The sequence below is a fragment of the Miniopterus natalensis genome, chromosome 1 (assembly GCF_054644295.1).
Source record: "Miniopterus natalensis isolate mMinNat1 chromosome 1, mMinNat1.hap1, whole genome shotgun sequence".
NCBI lineage: Eukaryota > Metazoa > Chordata > Mammalia > Chiroptera > Miniopteridae > Miniopterus > Miniopterus natalensis.
In genome coordinates this window covers 90,329,070-90,347,878 of record NC_142081.1, presented here as the reverse complement: position 1 = coordinate 90,347,878, position 18,809 = coordinate 90,329,070, and the positions used below count along the sequence as shown (strand labels likewise).

Genomic DNA, 18,809 nt, shown 5'->3' with positions numbered 1-18,809 from the left:
AAACATTCTAGTTGGATCATTTTACAATATTTGACATCTCTTTCAGCTAGCTTTTTAGCTTTATCTAAAAAAAACAATTCATATATTCTAGAGTGGCAAGTTTTTAGGGGCATAGACCCTAAATTTGTCTTATAGTCCTAAATCTCTTAAGCTAATACCTCAAGTATGGGTGTTTCATGGCGAATAAAATATTCCTTTTATTACAAGCTACATAAATTTTATTTATAAGAATACCCCATCTCGTGGTTACTAACAGATACAACATGTTTTATAATTTTTTTGAAATTTCAGATTTTGATAAAACTGAAAAGCAAGTACTTTTGTTTTAAGTAGATTTTGAAAACTTTCTATTTTAAAATGTTTAGTATCTTTTCCCTCCACTGTTATCCAATTTTGTGCTTAAAATGCTACCTGATCCCAAATCTGGAGATGTCTTTTATTAAGTTGTAAATTTGCATTTAAAGCAAAACCAAGATTAAGATATGATTTAGTGAAGCTTTAATTCTTCCTCAGTATATGTGAGCTTGAGTAATAGCATTATTAGATTGCCAAAGCCTGCACACAGCTCTTAAACAGCCTTTCCAGAGTTAGTGCCAACATACGGTCGCTGAAGGTTTTTCAGGTTCTTCTTGTCCAATTTTGATCTTCCAGGCTTCAGTTTTCTCCTTTTGCTGCCTACTTTTTATTTTCTTGATTGTTTAATTTATTGCTTGTGAGTGTTTCATTAAGGAGTAAGCAGTACATTTTCAGTCTGTTTTCCATGTTGCAGCTGCTTGTCAAGATTTAAAACAATAAAAGTCTGAAAACTTAAAGGGGCATTTAAAATGATCTTTGACTCCAGTTACCAAACTCTTCCTTGGTTTGGGGTGTCTGTGTATAAATTCTGTGTCTAAAATGAAATACTTTCATTAATATGTGGATTTAAAATAAATCAACCTTGTAATTATCTATGTAATTAAAGCTAAACTATAATATATGAAAAAAAATCACATTTAAAACCTATATAATATTTTAAATTATAATGCTTGAAGTTATCTGGTCTAGCTATCAAATTACAATATAACTTATAACTTAGATTTAGTTGGAAAAATTAAAAATAAATTAGAAACAGTGCTACAAATAGAAGAGCAGTTTGGTGAGATTTGTTTTCCTTCATATAATAAATTGATGATGTACTGCAAATGAGCAGTTAAAAACATGCATCTAGTAAAACTTCTTAAAACACACACCCACACAAGATAACATAAGCATACCAGTGAAAGTTTGGAAGACACAGTAATACATCAGCCAGAATATAATCACCCTCTATATATTTTGTGGATTTTAAAAACCAGCAGAATTTTCTTTAAAGTAAAGCTTTATGTCCCTGTGTGTTGAAGATGGCTTTGGTCAGTCTGTATTTATGTTTTTCTTCAATTCTTCTAGAATGCAGAGCCAAGCCAGATGCAGATTCCAAAAGAAACGGTAAGAGCTTTGTCTTTTGCAGGATGTTGAGATGTTCGAAAGATAAATGGAACTAACTTCTTACTAATTAAATAAATATGAAGTTAAATTGGCCTCCCTTTTCCTGGCTCGTATAGATATTACATAAGTTTATTAAATTCCAAAGTGATCTTATCTTAAGGTGACTTATTGCTATTTTCCCCAATATAGACTATTTCGTGCTTATTTATGGTTAGACGGGAAAAAGGGAGAGAGATTAGATTAGTTTTCTATTACCTGCGTAATAAGAGGGACCAAAAGTTTGTGAGTCTGGTAGTTTGACATATACATAAAGAACTTCATGATCCATGAAATGCTGTTGAAACTGGACAACGAATGGGTCCAGGCTGCCTGTCACTACTTGAGCCTCTTAAGCAGAGACAGGATTGAATCATATATGAGCATTTATTCCAAGAGTGCTGGCAGTATGGGAGAGCAGTAATGGTCATCCACAAAAATCTGCTCTACCCCTTCCCACTTCCCTCATAAGCCAACAATTTATATTGGGTAGAAGGACAAAGATTACATGAGAAGGTAGGAGTTACAGGCATGGGGAAGTCGGCAAGGTGCAATGGTTACAGATTACAGGCAGTGTGGGCTGAGGGTTGCAAAGGGTGGGCTCCTCCAGGATTCCATTGCTTTCACAACAAGGTTGTTAATCTTTCCATGATGATAGGCAGTTCTCAGATTAGGAGAGTAGACCACATTCCAAGGTTAACTCCCACATCCTGGTGCTTACATCTCCCAGCGAGATTAGAATGTATTTTCTCTAATCAGAGCAAAACAATCACAGTTAACAGAGCAAGATTAATATTTTTTATAACTACAGCTAGTCCCCACTATTCTGCCCCTAATACTGTAAGTGGCTACAAAATGAGGAAAAATAAAAAAGAAAACTTGATTCAGACACAGAAAAAATAGGGAGGGCTAAAAGCACAATAAAAATGTGTCATAATCAGGAAAAATAAAATGTCAGTAATTAGGCTAAATATACTAGTTTTCTTAATCATAAATATTTTTTTTATAAATTACTATAGCTTATTATAAGGGGGTAATTTCTCTTAATAAAAGTAAGTATTCACAGCATAGAGTAAAATGCAAATCTAGTTGTGTCCTGTACAGACTGGAAATAAAGGAATAAGTTGAGTTCTAGCAGGCAAAACTAACATAATGAAAGAAATGCCATAATACTTTCTGAAAGTAATTTTTTAGTGTGGATGCCATGCATGGGGAAAAAAGAGAGGGTATTTATGTTAACATATAATGTCATCTGGTAGACATTTTAACAGTTAGGACCTTTTTCACATCAAACAACATACCACAAAATATGTCATTCCTAAACTCTTGTAAGAAGAAAGACAATTTAACAAAATCATAATCACATGGTGATGCTAATATATATTTTCAAAAATTGTCATATTAGGTAGACCCAAACTGGTAAGAATATGAAGAATTTGAGTAACATAATGAACAGGTTTGATTTTAGCACATTTGATCCTAATAAACAAACAAAATGTTATTTTTCAAATATTTCATAATTACAAAAATGGATGACAAATCAGACCTCAGAGGAAAATCAGTAAACAACCTTGAGAATATTACACATTCATAAGTATGGGTTGTAGAAAATTCATAGTTTTAATTTTTTATTTCTAAAATCAATATGTCAGTGACAGCTAATCAGAATCGCAGTGGTGTGTGTGTGTGGTGGGGTGGGTTGAAAGGTGAGGGGAACTGAAAAATTGATTCTAAAGAATAAAGTGGGCACAAGAGTGATTTATACTATTGTAAAACACAATGATGACAAAAAGTACTCTGAAGCTAAAATACTAACGATGATAGGAACAGAACGGCTGTGTAGATGTATGTTAAAGGTGACATTTCAAAATAGTGGTAAAGGATGGTTTTCTTAATGTTTAAAACAATTGGCCTTTCACTTTAAAAAGTTAGGTTTCTTTTTTTCTCACCCTACAGTAAAATAAACCCCGGTTGATTATGAAATTCAACCTTAGAAAAGTAGTAAAATATTTTACGATAAAATATGTGAAAATCGCTTTGTTAACTTTGGAGAATGAATACTGTGCAAGCATGACAAAGCCATGATGCTATTCTATAATAAATGGGTGGTAGATTATTTATGTGTGTGTGTGTGTGTGTGTGTGTGTGTGTGTGCATTTATATACTTCTATATACCAATAACCAAACCATGAAACAGTTACAAGATAAATACTAGATGGGGAAAGTATTTTGTAGTGTGATCCCTGGGTAAGGAACATTCTTTTGTTGATAGAATCTTAATATCATAGAACTTTCTGAAAAACATAATGACTTCATGCATAAACTACATCTGCTTAAGACAATCTGACGTAGATAATGATGCTGTACGCAACAAAGATAGGTATGTTTTTTCGAAATGTTTAGTCAGGCCTACTGAGGACATTGGTGATTAGCCCTGAACTTTTCAATCACTAAGGGGAAGCATTGGTATGAGGTTGAAGTGTGATATTTATTCCATTGAGAATCTCAAGGTCCATTCCAATCCACTCCTCACCCACAAGCTCTGTGTGTTCATGAGAGCATGCTAGAGATAATGACAATTCAGTCACCTTGACAAAAGAACTATTATACGTATGCTTGTTGCCTGATTTCCAATTATACAAATGGAATTTTTTTCTGATGAGAGTTTTCCAAGTAAATTCCAAAAGTATAGAGTTTTCTTTCAAACGTTTTCATTTTTAAATACGTCCTCACATCTGTACCTTTGTTTCTGCTCTTGCTCTGTAAGCATTACCATTTTGGGTTGTTAAAAGTTTTATGTTAAACTTAATTTAGAAAATTGACTTTCAGGGCTTTTGCCACTCTTTGTACCATTTGATGATGTATCATTAAATTATGTCTTGAAATTCTCTGGTATTATTTAAATTATCATGGGATTATAAGCACCTTGAGAACAGATATGTCCTAAAGCTCAATTAATTTGTTTTGTGTTGGTTGATTGTCACAATGATCCATAACTGATTTAGTCTGAGAAATTAATAAAGCATTAAGGTAGATGATTAGGGTCCATAGCTAATAGACCTTTTGAATTTTTGAAATGTAAATTTCCTGTACATCTTTTAAATATTGTATTAATTAGAGTGGGAGACTAGAAACTCTGGTTTTAGGTTACTGTTCAAAATGGGACAAAAAGCTGAATTATTCAGCAAAGTCTCAAGGTCGCTTGCTCCAAGTCCTGAACAAACTCTTTTGCCTTTGAAAAAGTATATTCACTTGATATGGGACACACTCACTTGGGTCTCCAGCTTGGACAAGATATTCATGGATGTATTAGGGTTCTTCAGAGAAACAAAACCAATAGGATTTGTGTATATAAATAAAGAGATTGAGTATAATGAATTGGCTTGTGTGATTGTGGATGCTACCAAGGCTCAAGACCCAGGAGAGCCCTGTTCTAGTTTTATTCCAAAGGATGTCAGGCTTTAACCCAGCAGAGCCAGTGTTGCAGATGAAGAACAAGTCAGTCTGTTTGACAATTCCCACCTTGCTCTGAGAAGCCTTTCTGTTCTGTTCAGACCTTTAATTGATTGAATGAGGCCCACCCACATAGTGGAGGGCAATCTGTTTTATTCAGTTTACCAATTTAAAGACTTAATCTTGTTCAAAAACACCCTCCAAGTTGACACCTAAAATTAACATTAGAATGAGGTAGTGAAATTCTGCTGGTTCAGGCCTTCACTTCCCAAAGTGCCAGTTACTTCCTGGGGTTTCGAATAGGACTAATGCAAACATGTTTAGTAAGTAAGCCTTCCAAGACCTCTTAGGTAAGATCCATGTAAGAATATAATTGTATGTTAAACAAATTCAGGGCTATTGGATTAAAGTAGAGCTTTAGAAAATAATATGGTTTAGAGATGATATTAGACCATAGAGATAAGATATACTTTCTACATGCTTAAGTATCTTGTCAAAATGGTTCCCAGAAAGAGTTAGTGGATTCTTCTACAGAAACTGCAGGAGTTCATTGGGGAGTCTTTGGGGACCTCGCTGAAGATCAGGAGGCACCTTGATAAGCTAATTTCAGAAGGTTATAGCCTTGATTTAGAAATTCAATGACCAAGGCAATAAGCATGGTTATTAATAGGTTCATTCGACTAATGGTTGTAGTAGATCAAGTAAATGCTACCATATTGAACCACCTGTAAATAGAGAAAACAATTGAAGAAATTAAGAATTCAATTCCATTTGCAATAGCATCAACAGGAATAAAATACATACTTAGGAAAGAATTTAACCAAGGAGATAAAAAGATCTGTATGCTGAAAACTATAGGACAGTGGTGAAAGAAGTTTAAGATGACATAAATGGCAAGATACTCCATGTTCATGGATTAGAAAAATTAATATTGTTAAAATATTTGTTCTACCCAAAGTGATCTACAGAATGACTGCAATCTGTTAAAATTTCAATGACATTTTTCACAGAAATAGAAAAAAAATTGTAGAATTTACATGGAACCACAAAAGACCTCAAATAGCCAAAGCAAAGAACAACAAAGCTGGAGGCATGCAATACCTGATGTAAAACTGTATTACGAAGTTACAGTAATAAAAACAGCATGATACTGGCATAAAAACAGACACACAGATCAACGAAACAGAATAGAGCGCGGAGAAATAAACACATGCATATATGGTCAATTGATGACAAAAGAGCAAGGAATATTCGGTGGGACCTGGCCGGGAATGGCTGCACAGTTGAGCATCGATCTAGAATCCAGGAGATCGTGGTTCAGTTCCCAGTGAGGACACACGCCCAGGTTGTGGGCTTGATCCCCAGTCCAGAGTGTGCAGGAGGCAGCCGATCAATGATGACTCTCTCATCATTGATATTTCTATCTCTCTCCCTCTCCCTTCACATCTCTGAAATCAATTAAGACATTAAAAAAAAAAAAAAAAAAAGAATATACAGAGGGGAAAGGACAGTCTTGGCACCAAATGGTTATGGGAAAACTTGATTACTGCATTCATAAGAATGAATCTGGCCCCAGATTTTACACCATATACAAAATTCAACTCAAAATGAATTAAATACTTGAAAATAAGACCTGAATCCATAAAACTCCTAGAAAATACAACACCCATTTTTGATAAAAACTCTCAGCATAGCGAGAACAGAGGGATCATACCTCAACATAATAAAGGCCATGTATGACAAACCCACATCCAATGTCATACTCATTGAGCAAAACCAAAAAGCATTTGACCTAAGAACAGGAACAAGACTGGGGAGTCCATTTTCGCCACTCTTATTCAACATAGTACTGGAAGTCTTAGCCACAGCCATCAGACAAGAAGAAAACATAAAAGGCATCCAAATTGGGAAGGAGGAAGTAAAACTGTCATTATTTGCAAATGACATGATATTGTACATAGAAAATCCTAAAGACTCTACCAAAATCTCCCAAATTTAATGAATGATTTCAGCAAAGTAACAGGATATAAAATTAAGACCCAAAAATCGATGACATCTTTATACACCAGTAATGTACTCTCAGAAAGAGAAACTAAAAAAACAATGCCATTTACCACTGCAACAAAAAAATTAAGATACTTCGGACTAAACTTATCCAAGAAGGTAAAAGACCTGTACTTGGAACACTACAAGACACTGCAAAAAGAGACAGAGGAAGATATAAACAAGTGGAAGAATTAACATTAAAATGTCCATACTACCCAAAGTGATCTATAGATTGAATGAAATCCCAATTGAAATACCAAGAGCCTATTTCACAGATCTAGAACAAACATTTCAAAATTTTATATGGAACTGAAAAAGAAACCCAAATAGCCATGGCAATCTTGAGAAAGAAGAACAAAGTTGGAAGGATCACAATACCAGATATCAAGTTATACTACAAAGACACTGTTATCAAAACAGCCTGGTACTGGCAAAAGAACAGACATATAGATCAGTGAAACAGAACAGAGACCTCAGAAATTGACCCAAGCCATTATGGCCAATTAATATTTGACAAAGGAGACAAGAGCATACAATGGAGTAAAGACAGTCTCTTCAATAAATCGTGTTGGGAAAATTGGACAGGTACATGCAAAAAAATGAAACTAGACCACCTACTTACACCATATACAAAAATGAACTCAAAATGGATAAAAGACTTATATGTAAGATGTGAAACCATGAAAAGTCCTAGAAGAAAACATGAGCAAAGTATCAGACATCTTTGGTAGCAGTATATTTGCTGATACTTCTCCTAGGGCAAGAGAAACTAAGGAGAAAATAAACAAATGGGACTATATCAAAATAAAAAGCTTCTACGCAGCAAAAGAAACCATCAACAAAACGAAAGGGAGCCCAGTGTATGGGAGAATATATTTGCCAATGACATATCGGATTAATATCCAAAGGGTTAATATCTAAAGGGTTAATATCCAAAATATATAAGGAACTCCTACAACTTAACAAAAGGAAGACAATCCAATTAAAAAATGGGCAAAGGACCTAATAGACACTTCCCCAAAGAGAATGTACAGATGACCAAAGGGACATATGAAAAAATGCTCAACATCACCCATCATCAGAGAGGTGCAATTAAAACCACAATGAGGTATCACCTCACATCTGTCAGAATGGCTGCCATCAACAAATCAACAAACAAAAAGTGCTGGCAAGGATGTAGAGAAAAAAGAACCCTAGTCCACTGCTGGTGGGAATGCAGACTGGTGCAGCCACTATGGAAAGCAGTATGGAGGTTCCTCAAAAAGTTAAAAATTGAACTGCCATTTAACTCAGTGATCCCACTTCTAGGAATATATCCTAAGATACCTGAAACACCAATCAGAAAGAACTTATGCTCTCCTATGTTCATAGCAGCGCCATTTACAATAGTTAAGATGTGGAAACATCCCAAGTGCCCATCAGTAGATGAGTGGAATACTATGCAGCTGCAAAAAAGAAGAATCTCTTACCCTTTAGGACAGCGTGGAGGGAACTGGAGAGTATTAGTCTAAGGGAAATAAGCCAGTCAGAGAAAGACAAATACCACATGATCTGACTCATATATGGAATGTAATAAACAAAATAAACTAATGAACCAAATACATCCAGAGACATAGACACATGGAACAGACTGAGGGATCTCATAGGGAAGGTGGGGGCAGGGGAATGGGTGGGGAGAGATTAATCAATGAACTTACTTAGGTTTGTAAGCATAATCCATGGAGAAAGACATTGGTATGGGGAAGGCCTGAGGGTGGGTTGGATGCAGGGTGGAGGGGATCAGTGGGGGACAAAAGGAACATCTGTAATACATTCAACAATAAAGAATTGAGAAAAAACCAAAGTCTCAGAATAAAATTTTTTGGGGGATTAGACACCAGAAGCAAAGGCAACAACAAAAATGAACAAGTGGTACTAAGTTAAATATGAAAGCTTCTGCACAGCAAAGGAAACAGTGAACAAAATTGAAAGGCAACCTGTGGAGTGTGAGAAGATGTTTGCAAATCATTTATCTGATAGTAGGTTAATATCTAAAATGTATAAAGAACTCAGAGCTCATTAGCAAAAAAGATAATCTGGTGGAAAAAATGGACAGAGGATCTGAATAAACAATTTTCCAAAAAAGACATACTAATAGCTACCAAGTTAGGAAGAGGTACCCAACTAATCAGGGAAATACAAATCAAATCCACAAGATACCATCTCATATCTGTTAGAATGTCTTTCATCAAAAAGACAAGCAATAACAGGTGTTGATGTTGATGTGGAGAAAAGGGAACCCTTGTTCACTGTTTGTAGAAATGTAAATTGGTGCAGCCACCATGGAAAACAGTATGAAGGTTCCTCACAAAATTAAAAATAGACCTACCATATGTTCTAGCAATACTATTTCCGCGTAAATAGTGTGTCTCCCAAAAATGTCTACACAATCTAACAGCTGATAGCTCAATTTTGAAAATGAAATGTATCTTAATAAACATTGCCTTTATAATTATTCAAAGTGTGTGTATAAAATTTTGGGGACATCCTGTATATCCAAAGGAAGTGAAATCATGATCTCAAAGAGGTAGCTGCACTCCCATTTTTGTGCAGCATTGTTCACAATAATCAAGTTATGGAAATAACCTAACTGCCCATCAACAGATGAATTGATAAAGATGTGATGTGTGTGTTTGCACACACACAAAATGGGATATTATTCAGCCATAAGAAAGAAGGACATCCTACCATTTGCAACAACATGAATGTACCTAAAGGACATTATGCTAAGTGACATAAGTCAGAAAGAGAAAGACAAATATTGTATGATACGTGTAATACTTACACGTGGAATCTAAAGCTGAACTCATAGAAAGAGAGAGTGCAATGGTGGTTCCCAGGACCTGGGGGTTGGAGGGAAAGGGGAAATGTTGGTCTGAGAATAAACTTATAATAGGCTTTGGGCATTTAATGCATAGCATAGTGATTATGATTATGAATTCTGGAATATATTGGTTGTCTCAGAAAAATGTATACACACACTTTGAAATAATTAAGGCAGTGTATATTAAAATACATTTCATTTTCAAAATTGAGCTATCAGCTGTTAAAGTGTGTATACAGTTTTGGGGGATACCCTGTGTACCTGTTAAAAAATAGATCTTAAATATTCTCATCACAAAAAATAAATGGTAATTATGTGACGTGATCGAGGTTATAGCTAACGCTATGGCAATAATCATTTTTCAATATATAAGTCTATGAAATCAGCACATTTTATACCTTAAATTAACACAGTGCTATATGTCAGTTCTATCTCAATAAAGCCGGGAGTGGGGAGAAAATAGTTGTGCCAGACACAGCAGATGGGGAGCCTAATGGGGAAGTAAATTGTGAGTCATTTATTGAAACTTTGTACAAATTCTTTGGATAAACTCATCATCAAACACTTCTTTAGGCCTATAAAGTAAATTAACTTTGATATTTTAGAGAACATAGATGAAAGTGCACAAAATTTTATTTGGGAGTTCATTGAAAATTTGGTTTTCAGCATCTAATGCTGCTATTGTCACAAAGAATTTTTAAAAATGTTTGCTATTTCTTGTGCTTTAAATGCTCAAACTTATCTTAAGCTTATAATTTAATGAAACAAATGTAATTCAAATGATTCAAACTTATTTAAAATTAATCTTATTCCAAAATTGGAATAGATTAGTATTTTCATGATCTTACAAAAATAGTAATGCTTTTGTATAGTGTATCTGTCAATGTTTAAGGATTTCATTTGAAATTGCTTACTATTGCTTTAGAAATGATTTCTTAATGTTTTGTGTATTTTCCCTTGTGAAATATTTCTTAGTTATTTTTACTGTCCTTTTGTGGTAGAATGCCAAAATTAATATCTTTAAAATTTAGTGTGGTTTTTTTTGCTGTTGAACTCAGATTAAAGATTAGTTTGGTAGTAATGTCTGAATTAAAAGTAAAAACTATATGAGATACAGAAAAACTATTGTGAATTAATTAGTAGGTGTCAGTTTTAATCTGATATGTCAACATTTTTCTTAGAATTGTAAAAATAGCTCCAGTATATTCTTCACCCACATTCTTCAATTGTTAATATTTTCGCACATTTGATATATAATTTTCTTTCATCCTGCCCCCCACACTTATTTTTCCTTTCCTTACTATTACTTTTTTCCCCCTGAATTGAGAATAAATTGGTGACATAATTTCCCTTTATCTGTAAAAATTTCATTGTGTATATACTGAGGTCAAGGACATTTTCTTATGTAACCACAATATAGTTAATTAGAAATCAAAAAATTAATATTGATTTAACTGTTGTACTACCAGTTGTCCTAATTAATGTTCTAATGCAGAAATGAATGAATGAATGAGAATTAAAATCTTGTCCAGATTCCAATTTAGGATCTGCATGGGATTAAATTATGTTTCCTTAGTCTCCCTTAATCTGAAACATATCTTTAGTTTATATTTGCTTTTCATTTTTGAAGTGCAAATTACTTTGAGAATGTTCCTCAATTTGGATTTGTGTGACATTTCTTTGATTAGATAAGGGTTTTTCTGGCTTAATATTACAGATCAATAATTGTATGAAACATTTATTTTTCAGTATTTGTATTATCAAGGAACACATTTTTAAATTCTTTAAATTTTACTCATTTTAAACTATTTGAATTAGAAAAGAGCACAATAAAGCCACATGTGGCATTGTTAACTTTGCCAATAGAATAATTAACCCTAAAATATCACAAAATGCATAAATATTCATGTCACATATAGAATAAAGTATTTAACTTAAAGCAACTTCGCAGGTATGATTGGATGGCTATTTTATACGCAAAAAATCTAGGTAACCTCTTTAAAAAATTCCTTTCTTAATTAAAAACAGAAATGCTGTTTACTTTTTATGATAACTGCATATTTAATTTTTGTATGTTGAATGTGTTCTCCCTTTCAGTTTTATAAGAACTTTTGTTAGGTGTGAGAATGTGATGGTGGCCACTGTGGTGTAATTGTTTTGTAAGAGCCGTCATAACGCATCCGTTTCCAGCCTTCTCCTTCCCAGCCACAGCCCCTGCCCAGCATTTATAACATTGCTCCTCTCTTCCCTCTCCCACACTGTTTTTGAAGGAGAATTAAGAAATGTTATGCAGTGGTGTTTTTATAATACAAAAGTTAATGTATGTTGAGGGTAGAAAATTCAGCCAGGCACAGAAAAAATATCAAGTAATCACCTGCAATTATGTGACTTCAATGCCGCCATTTTGATGTGGGTTTTTTTATGACTTTCTTCTTTACCTGTGTAACTAATATATATCATATCTGAGGCACATATCATGTAGCTTAAAAATGTTATGTCTCAAACAGAAGGAAAGACTGATCTAGCCCTTCCTCGTGAAGCTTTCACTGATATGAAAAGACAGACATTAATTAATTTATAAGAATAGGGTATCAAGGCTGATAGTGGGTGTGAAGTACTGGGAATTATGAAAGCCCACAGGATAAAATCCAACTTCTTAGTTACAGATGTATTTGTCTCAGTAAATGTTTTCAAAAGATAATTTAATAGTTGAATGGTATTCCATTGTGTAGGTATATCTTAATCTACTTGATATCATACATGTAGCTTGGTTTTAGTTTGTAGCTGTTGTGATTAAAGCCATGTCCAGCCCGACTGAGCGTGGCTCAGAGGTTGAGCGTTTATCTAGGATCCAGGAGATCGAGCCTCAATTCCCGGTCAGGGCACAGGCCCGGGCTGCAGGCTCCATCCCCAGCGGGGGCGTGCACGAGGCAGCCGATCAGTGACTCTCTCTGATCGTTGATGTTTCTATCTCTCTCTGCCTCTCCCTTCCTCTCTCTGAAATCAATAGAAATATAAAATTAAAAAAAAAAGCCATGTCCACCCTAACAGTTAAATCTTTCTTCCTCACCACAATTAGTTTTTAAATGACATATTACTAAAAGTTATATTTCTGGGTTAAGCAGTAAGCAAAATACAGAGGCTTTTGATAAGCATTGTCAAATTGGTTGCCATACATAGTGTACCTTTTTATATTTTCACTAGCTGTGAAAGCAGTGAAGAAAGTTCCCATTTTACCACACTTGCATTCTTGAATATCATTACTTAAAACAAATTTTTTATTTTAGCAATTTGATAACTATTGTTGACTGCATGTCTTGTTGCAAGTAAGACTGAATCTCTTACTTAGTTTTTGGTCCACTCATCTTTAATGAATTGCTCATTCACATATATTTTCCATTTGTTGTGGGAATGTTCACATTTTGTTATTAATTTATTATGATTGGTGAAATAAAATATTAACTCTATTAGAGAGAAATCAGTAAATTACAGTGAAGTAATGAACAGGAACAAATTGCTGTTACTTCTCTACTCACACCTTTGACATTTCTGACACCAGATGTGTGAGCTTTCTACACCAAGCAACTCTGATTTTAACCTGGAGTTAGTGTAGACCCCACAAGTTAAGGACTTATTCCCACAAGACTGTCACCTCTTTCAGATGCCAATGTCAAGGATTAGGTCCCCCAGGTTACACATAACTTCTGACTTGGCTATAAACCAGAGGTTCCTACAACTATCTCCTTGGGCTCAATAATTTGATAGAGCAACTCAGAGGACCTAGGAAAACAGTTTACTTACTATTGTTGATTTATTACAAAGGATGTTTTAAAGGGTGTGAATGAATGGCCATTTGAAAAGATATTTATGGAGAAGTCTGGAAGGTCCCGAGCTCAGGAGCTACTGCCCCCGGGGGCAGGGATGCATCACCCTCCTGGCATGTGGATATGTTCATTAAACTGGAAGCTCTTTGAACCCCATACTTTTGGGATTTTTATGGAGGCTTCACCATGTAGGCATGATCAGTTATTAACTTGATTTCCATCCCCTCTTCTCTCTTTGGAGAGTGGAGGTAGATCTGAAAGTTCCAAGCTTCTAATCATGGTTTGGTCTTTCTGGTGATCAGACCCTTTGCAGGAGCCCAACAAGAATCACCTCATTAGAACAAAAGATGTTCTTATCACTCAGAAAATTTGAAGGGATTTAGGAGCTCTGTGTCAGGACCAAAGACTAAAATATTAGCAGGAATCAAATTTCACAAGTGATAAAATGTGTGCTGAGTCACTCATTTCTTTTCAGAGCCCTGTATCAGCTATTGTACTCATATCTATAATTTTATGGACTCATGATACGTATCAAATCCTATTTCTTTTGCCTCTTCACAATATTTTGTGCACTCATCAAAATTTTCATATGTTGAGGCTCAGACTTCTCATGATTATTTTTTGCTATTTAATATAATCAGCATTTATTTCCTCTCTTATCTACCCATTTAGCAGATGCACTGCAGACCCAGAGTGACCTGGGGGTCAGACTATTGTTGGGGAGGAAGGAAAGTTGGACCTTGGTGTTGAGACTTGTGTCTGTTTTTGCTATCTCACTGCAGATAGAAGTATGCATCTTTTCTGATGTTCTGAGGGTAGTGGGAAAGTAAATAGCTTTTATATTGCTCATCCTGCAGGTTCTCTGCTTTTAATATGCTCATTAAAAATGGCCTAATTTTTCTGGGCATTAAAAAGGCAAAATGTCAGCAGAATAAGAAACAAAGGAAGAACTGACTGATTGCTTCGATGGAAAAAATCACTTTGAGCCTGGCCAGGTGTGGCTCAGCTGTTAAGCATAGGCCTAGGATCCAGGCGATCAGGGTTCGATTCCCGGCCAGGGCACATGCCCAGTTGCGGGCTTGATCAATGACTCTCTCCTCATTGATGTTTCTGTCTCTCTCTCTCCCTCCCCTTTCCTCTCTCTGAAATCAATGAAGATACATTAAAAAAAAAAAAAAAAAAATCACTTTGAGTGTACATGTATGTATATGAGGGACATGATTATGTCCAAATGGCTTGAGCAAATTCTGTAGAAAGGATTTGATTCAAGAAACTTGATAAAGTACAGAATCTGGATGAAATAATAATCAAGTTGATAGAAAATTGGCTTCTCCTTTGTATAAGAGTGAAGAGATCCCTATACTCTGAAGACTTTGTGAACGTTCTCTGTAATGAAGCATTTAAATGGTTTTTGAAGAGTAAATAAGCCAAGGACTCTTTGGTTTCCTGACTCTTCAACTTTCCCAGGAATATCAATACTGATTCACAAAGTACATTTTATTTTTATCTTTCAGTTGCTTCTAAATTTAAAGTAAAAGGGGACTGTGTTGTGTTTTGATGCTATTTTGTATTTTAAACATGAAAATTTACCTATATATTATGTTTTTATAACAGATGTTATATTGACATAGCTGTATTCATTCACACGAAGTCATTATTTAGTATTCTTTATTTTGAACCATATGGATAAAAAAGCTTATAGAGCAAAACACTATATAAAGATACTTTTACATAATAAATATGTGATAATTATATCAGTATTTTGATATGAGTACTTGATGTTTATTTCTCCCCAATACATTGGTTTTATTTGAGCTAAAATTATTCTCTGGGAATGTTTTAAATATAAGAAAATTTATAATGAGCCGGCTTAAGCTTTATATTTACCATGATACCAAAATTTGTTTACTTTGAATAGTTAACGTAGCTATTGCCCTGTATCTTTACAAAGCTGTCCTTATTTCATATTTTTATTGTGTAGTTTTCCTGTTTTAAATGTTAGTGATTTTATTTTATGTTTTTGAAATGTGCCTTGTTCTCATAACTGTGAGGCCCCCCTTTGAGCTGGCAGAATAAATGTCCTACCATAAAGTGTTAACATTGAATATTAGTAAATTAGGAACATCACTTTATAAATTATATTATTATGGATTTAGCAATTTAAAACTAGAAAATCTCTTGTATTAGGATAATCTAAAAAATAATCTCTTACTGGTAAATTCTGTACTTCCAAAAATTATTTCATCTAACTGAGATATTTCAGATTGCATGTTAAATCCTGAAATTCCTTTAAAAATATTTTATAGTTATTTTAATTTTGATTGTTATTAGAAAATTTTATTTGTTTGAGATATTTCAGATTGCATGTTAAATCCTGAAATTCCTTTAAAAATATTTTATAGTTATTTTAATTTTGATTGTTATTAGAAAATTTTATTTGTTTGAGATATTTCAGATTGCATGTTAAATCCTGAAATTCCTTTAAAAATATTTTATAGTTATTTTAATTTTGATTGTTATTAGAAAATTTTAAAAGTTTTTTGGGATACAAAGTAAAAATAGTGAAGTCTACTCATGTTTTCATTACTCTGAACTGGTCTGCTTTCATGTGTGCAATTGAACCATTCTTTAAAAGCATTATATTCTAGCCTAATTATGTACTACTGTAGATAGGGTGTCCCTCCAAAATGTATGCAACTTTAACAGCTGAAAGCTCAATTTTGAAAAGGAAATGCATTTTAATAAACACTGCCTTTATAATTATTCAAACTGTGTGTATACATTTTGGGGGGACAGCCTATATTCAGCCATTCTTCAGTTGGAATTTGATCATTCCAGCTTGAGTGACTAGGTGGATGCTGGACTAATATTTTAAAATTGGGAAAAGAGGAGGAGAAATAGGTTGTAGTACTAGAGGCATTTAGTTGTGATTTGAAGAGCTTCTGCTATGTGTTCATTATGTGGTTGGAAATACTGAGTTTGAAAAAGAATTCTGGCTTCCCACATGTGGAGATGACCGGTGTAGAGATCTAGGTGGTTGAAGTCTTGGCCATGGGTGCTTTACTGGAAGGAGCTGAGGAGGAGCTCAGGAGGCACACTCCTTCATCTTGTGGCATATATTTTTATTAATAGAATATGTCATCTCAGTGCATTTAATTAGGTTATACTTTAAGCTTTCATTTCTTCCTTGCTGTGTTAAGATGGGCAAGAGTTTGTGTAACTTAAAATATGTTGTGTTCTAAAACAGTCTTTTATGCCTTGATGATTGCAATTATGTCATCGAAGCTTGCATATACAACTAATTAGTTAAACTATTGCTTGAATAATACCATCTGAATTATGGATGGTACAGTATTGTGAAAAAATTTTCTCTGGTGTTATCTCTGCTTTGTCTCACAGATGTTGAACGTTAAAACTCCCTAGTGGCTCTCGGAAAATGAATACCTTTTTCTGCCGACTTTGTAGCATTAGGATTTGTTATTCTTTTGTGAATAAAATAATGCAACATTAGTCAACATGAAACTATTAATAACATTGAAAATTCCTGATGAAAAGCAAGGGACAAATGAGTTATATTTATGTATTTTGATTCCTTCTGGTACTGTTTTTCTCCTGTGGTTTAGAATACATACAGGTGGTGCAAAAGTAGGTTTACAGTTCATATTGAAAGTAATACAATAATTAATAAATAATAAACTCTTTCATGTACTCAGAACTGTAAACCTACTTTTGCCCCACCCTGTATAAACAGAACCCTCCCCCCCCAAAAAATCCCAAGCTCTAGGAGTGTATATGTTTTCAGTCCTTTCATTATATTTCCTCTTTTCTCTGAGAATCTAATTTGCGTTTGTTTAATATTGAAATAAATGCTGCATAAAAATATTAACAGCTGTTTCCAGGAATCCTTTGGAGGGTGCAGATGCACTGCTCTCTTGGATCTTGTCATGGAACTTTGGTGGAGATACTGTGCCTGTTATGACTAAGAACTGCTCATTAGCCCGGCCAGTGTGGCTCAGTGGTTGGGCATCGACCTATGAACCAGGTGGTCATGGTTTGATTCCCGGTCAGGACACATGCCCGGGTTTCAGGCTTGATCCCCAGTAGCGGGTATGCAGGAGGCAGTCAATCGATTCTCTCTCTCATCGATATTTCTCTCTCTCTTCCTCTCCCTTCCTCTGAAATCTATAAAAACATATTTAAAAAAAAAAAATAACTGCTTATTAGCAATCTTTTAAAAATTTCTGTGAGAAAGAAACATTGGAATATAATGTGCTTTGCAATTTTGTTCCCTGTTAGAAAGCAGAAGAGGAGGATGTTGTTCTCACACCTGATGGCACCAGGGAATTTTTGACATTTGAAGTTCCACTTAACGATTCAGGATCAGCAGGTCTTGGTGTCAGTGTCAAAGGTAACCGGTCAAAAGAGAACCATGCGGATTTGGGAATCTTTGTCAAGTCCATTATTAATGGAGGAGCAGCATCTAAAGTAAGCAAATGCCAATTTTGTCAAGCTTATGTCCATTAACAAAGATGTTTAATTCCATCCTGTAACTATTTTGGAAATGCATACACTGTAGGGGAGGACAGACTTTCTTTACCCTCATATATTCTGTTTCTGAGGCCTGTGAATTAAACTGACAAAATATAGATTGATAGGAGAAAAAAGTTCCAAATTTAATTGAAGCTAATATTTTAAATTTTATGTATATTGGGACTCCACAGAAAAGAAGTGAAAACTTAAGCAGTGAGACTTGGAAGGTTATATTCTATTTAAGGAAAGAGCAGTACATTGTGGAGAACTGTTTAAAAAAAGGGAAAAGGGCTTGGGCTTCTAAGGGCTGTAAATTTTGGTTAGGTAAATATATGAGGTAAACTAATGATAGATAAGGTTTATTTTGTAAGTTTTGTTTATACAGACTAGTCTCAGTGCCATCTCTGTCTCTGGTATTGAACATTGTCTTCCTTTCCCTGGTTTGGGAGAAGTGAGGGGACATCTTCACTAACGGAAGTTTATGTCCTGTGTTCAGGCAGAGAGGGGAGGGCAGAGAACACCTCCTGCGTCTGCCATTTCTCAATTGCCTTCACCTCAAAACCATTCTTTGCCAAAGTGGTGTATTTTGGGTC

The 18,809-nt window shown here is 34.6% G+C and overlaps 1 protein-coding gene across 16 annotated transcripts in view; it reads left to right on the top strand.

Moving 5' to 3' along the window:
• Nucleotides 1–18,809, top strand: part of PARD3 (par-3 family cell polarity regulator) — a 720,826-nt gene that overhangs the window by 404,269 nt on the left and 297,748 nt on the right. For 9 of the 16 annotated variants that reach the window (XM_087823914.1, XM_087823891.1, XM_087823907.1 and 6 more), the window contains 2 exons: nucleotides 1,426–1,464; nucleotides 17,983–18,171. In XM_087823914.1, the coding sequence (XP_087680040.1) occupies nucleotides 1,426–1,464; nucleotides 17,983–18,171 (228 nt within the window). The remainder of the gene's footprint in view (nucleotides 1–1,425; nucleotides 1,465–17,982; nucleotides 18,172–18,809) is intronic. The other 7 variants (XM_087823918.1, XM_087823919.1, XM_087823917.1 and 4 more) reach the window with 1 other exon arrangement.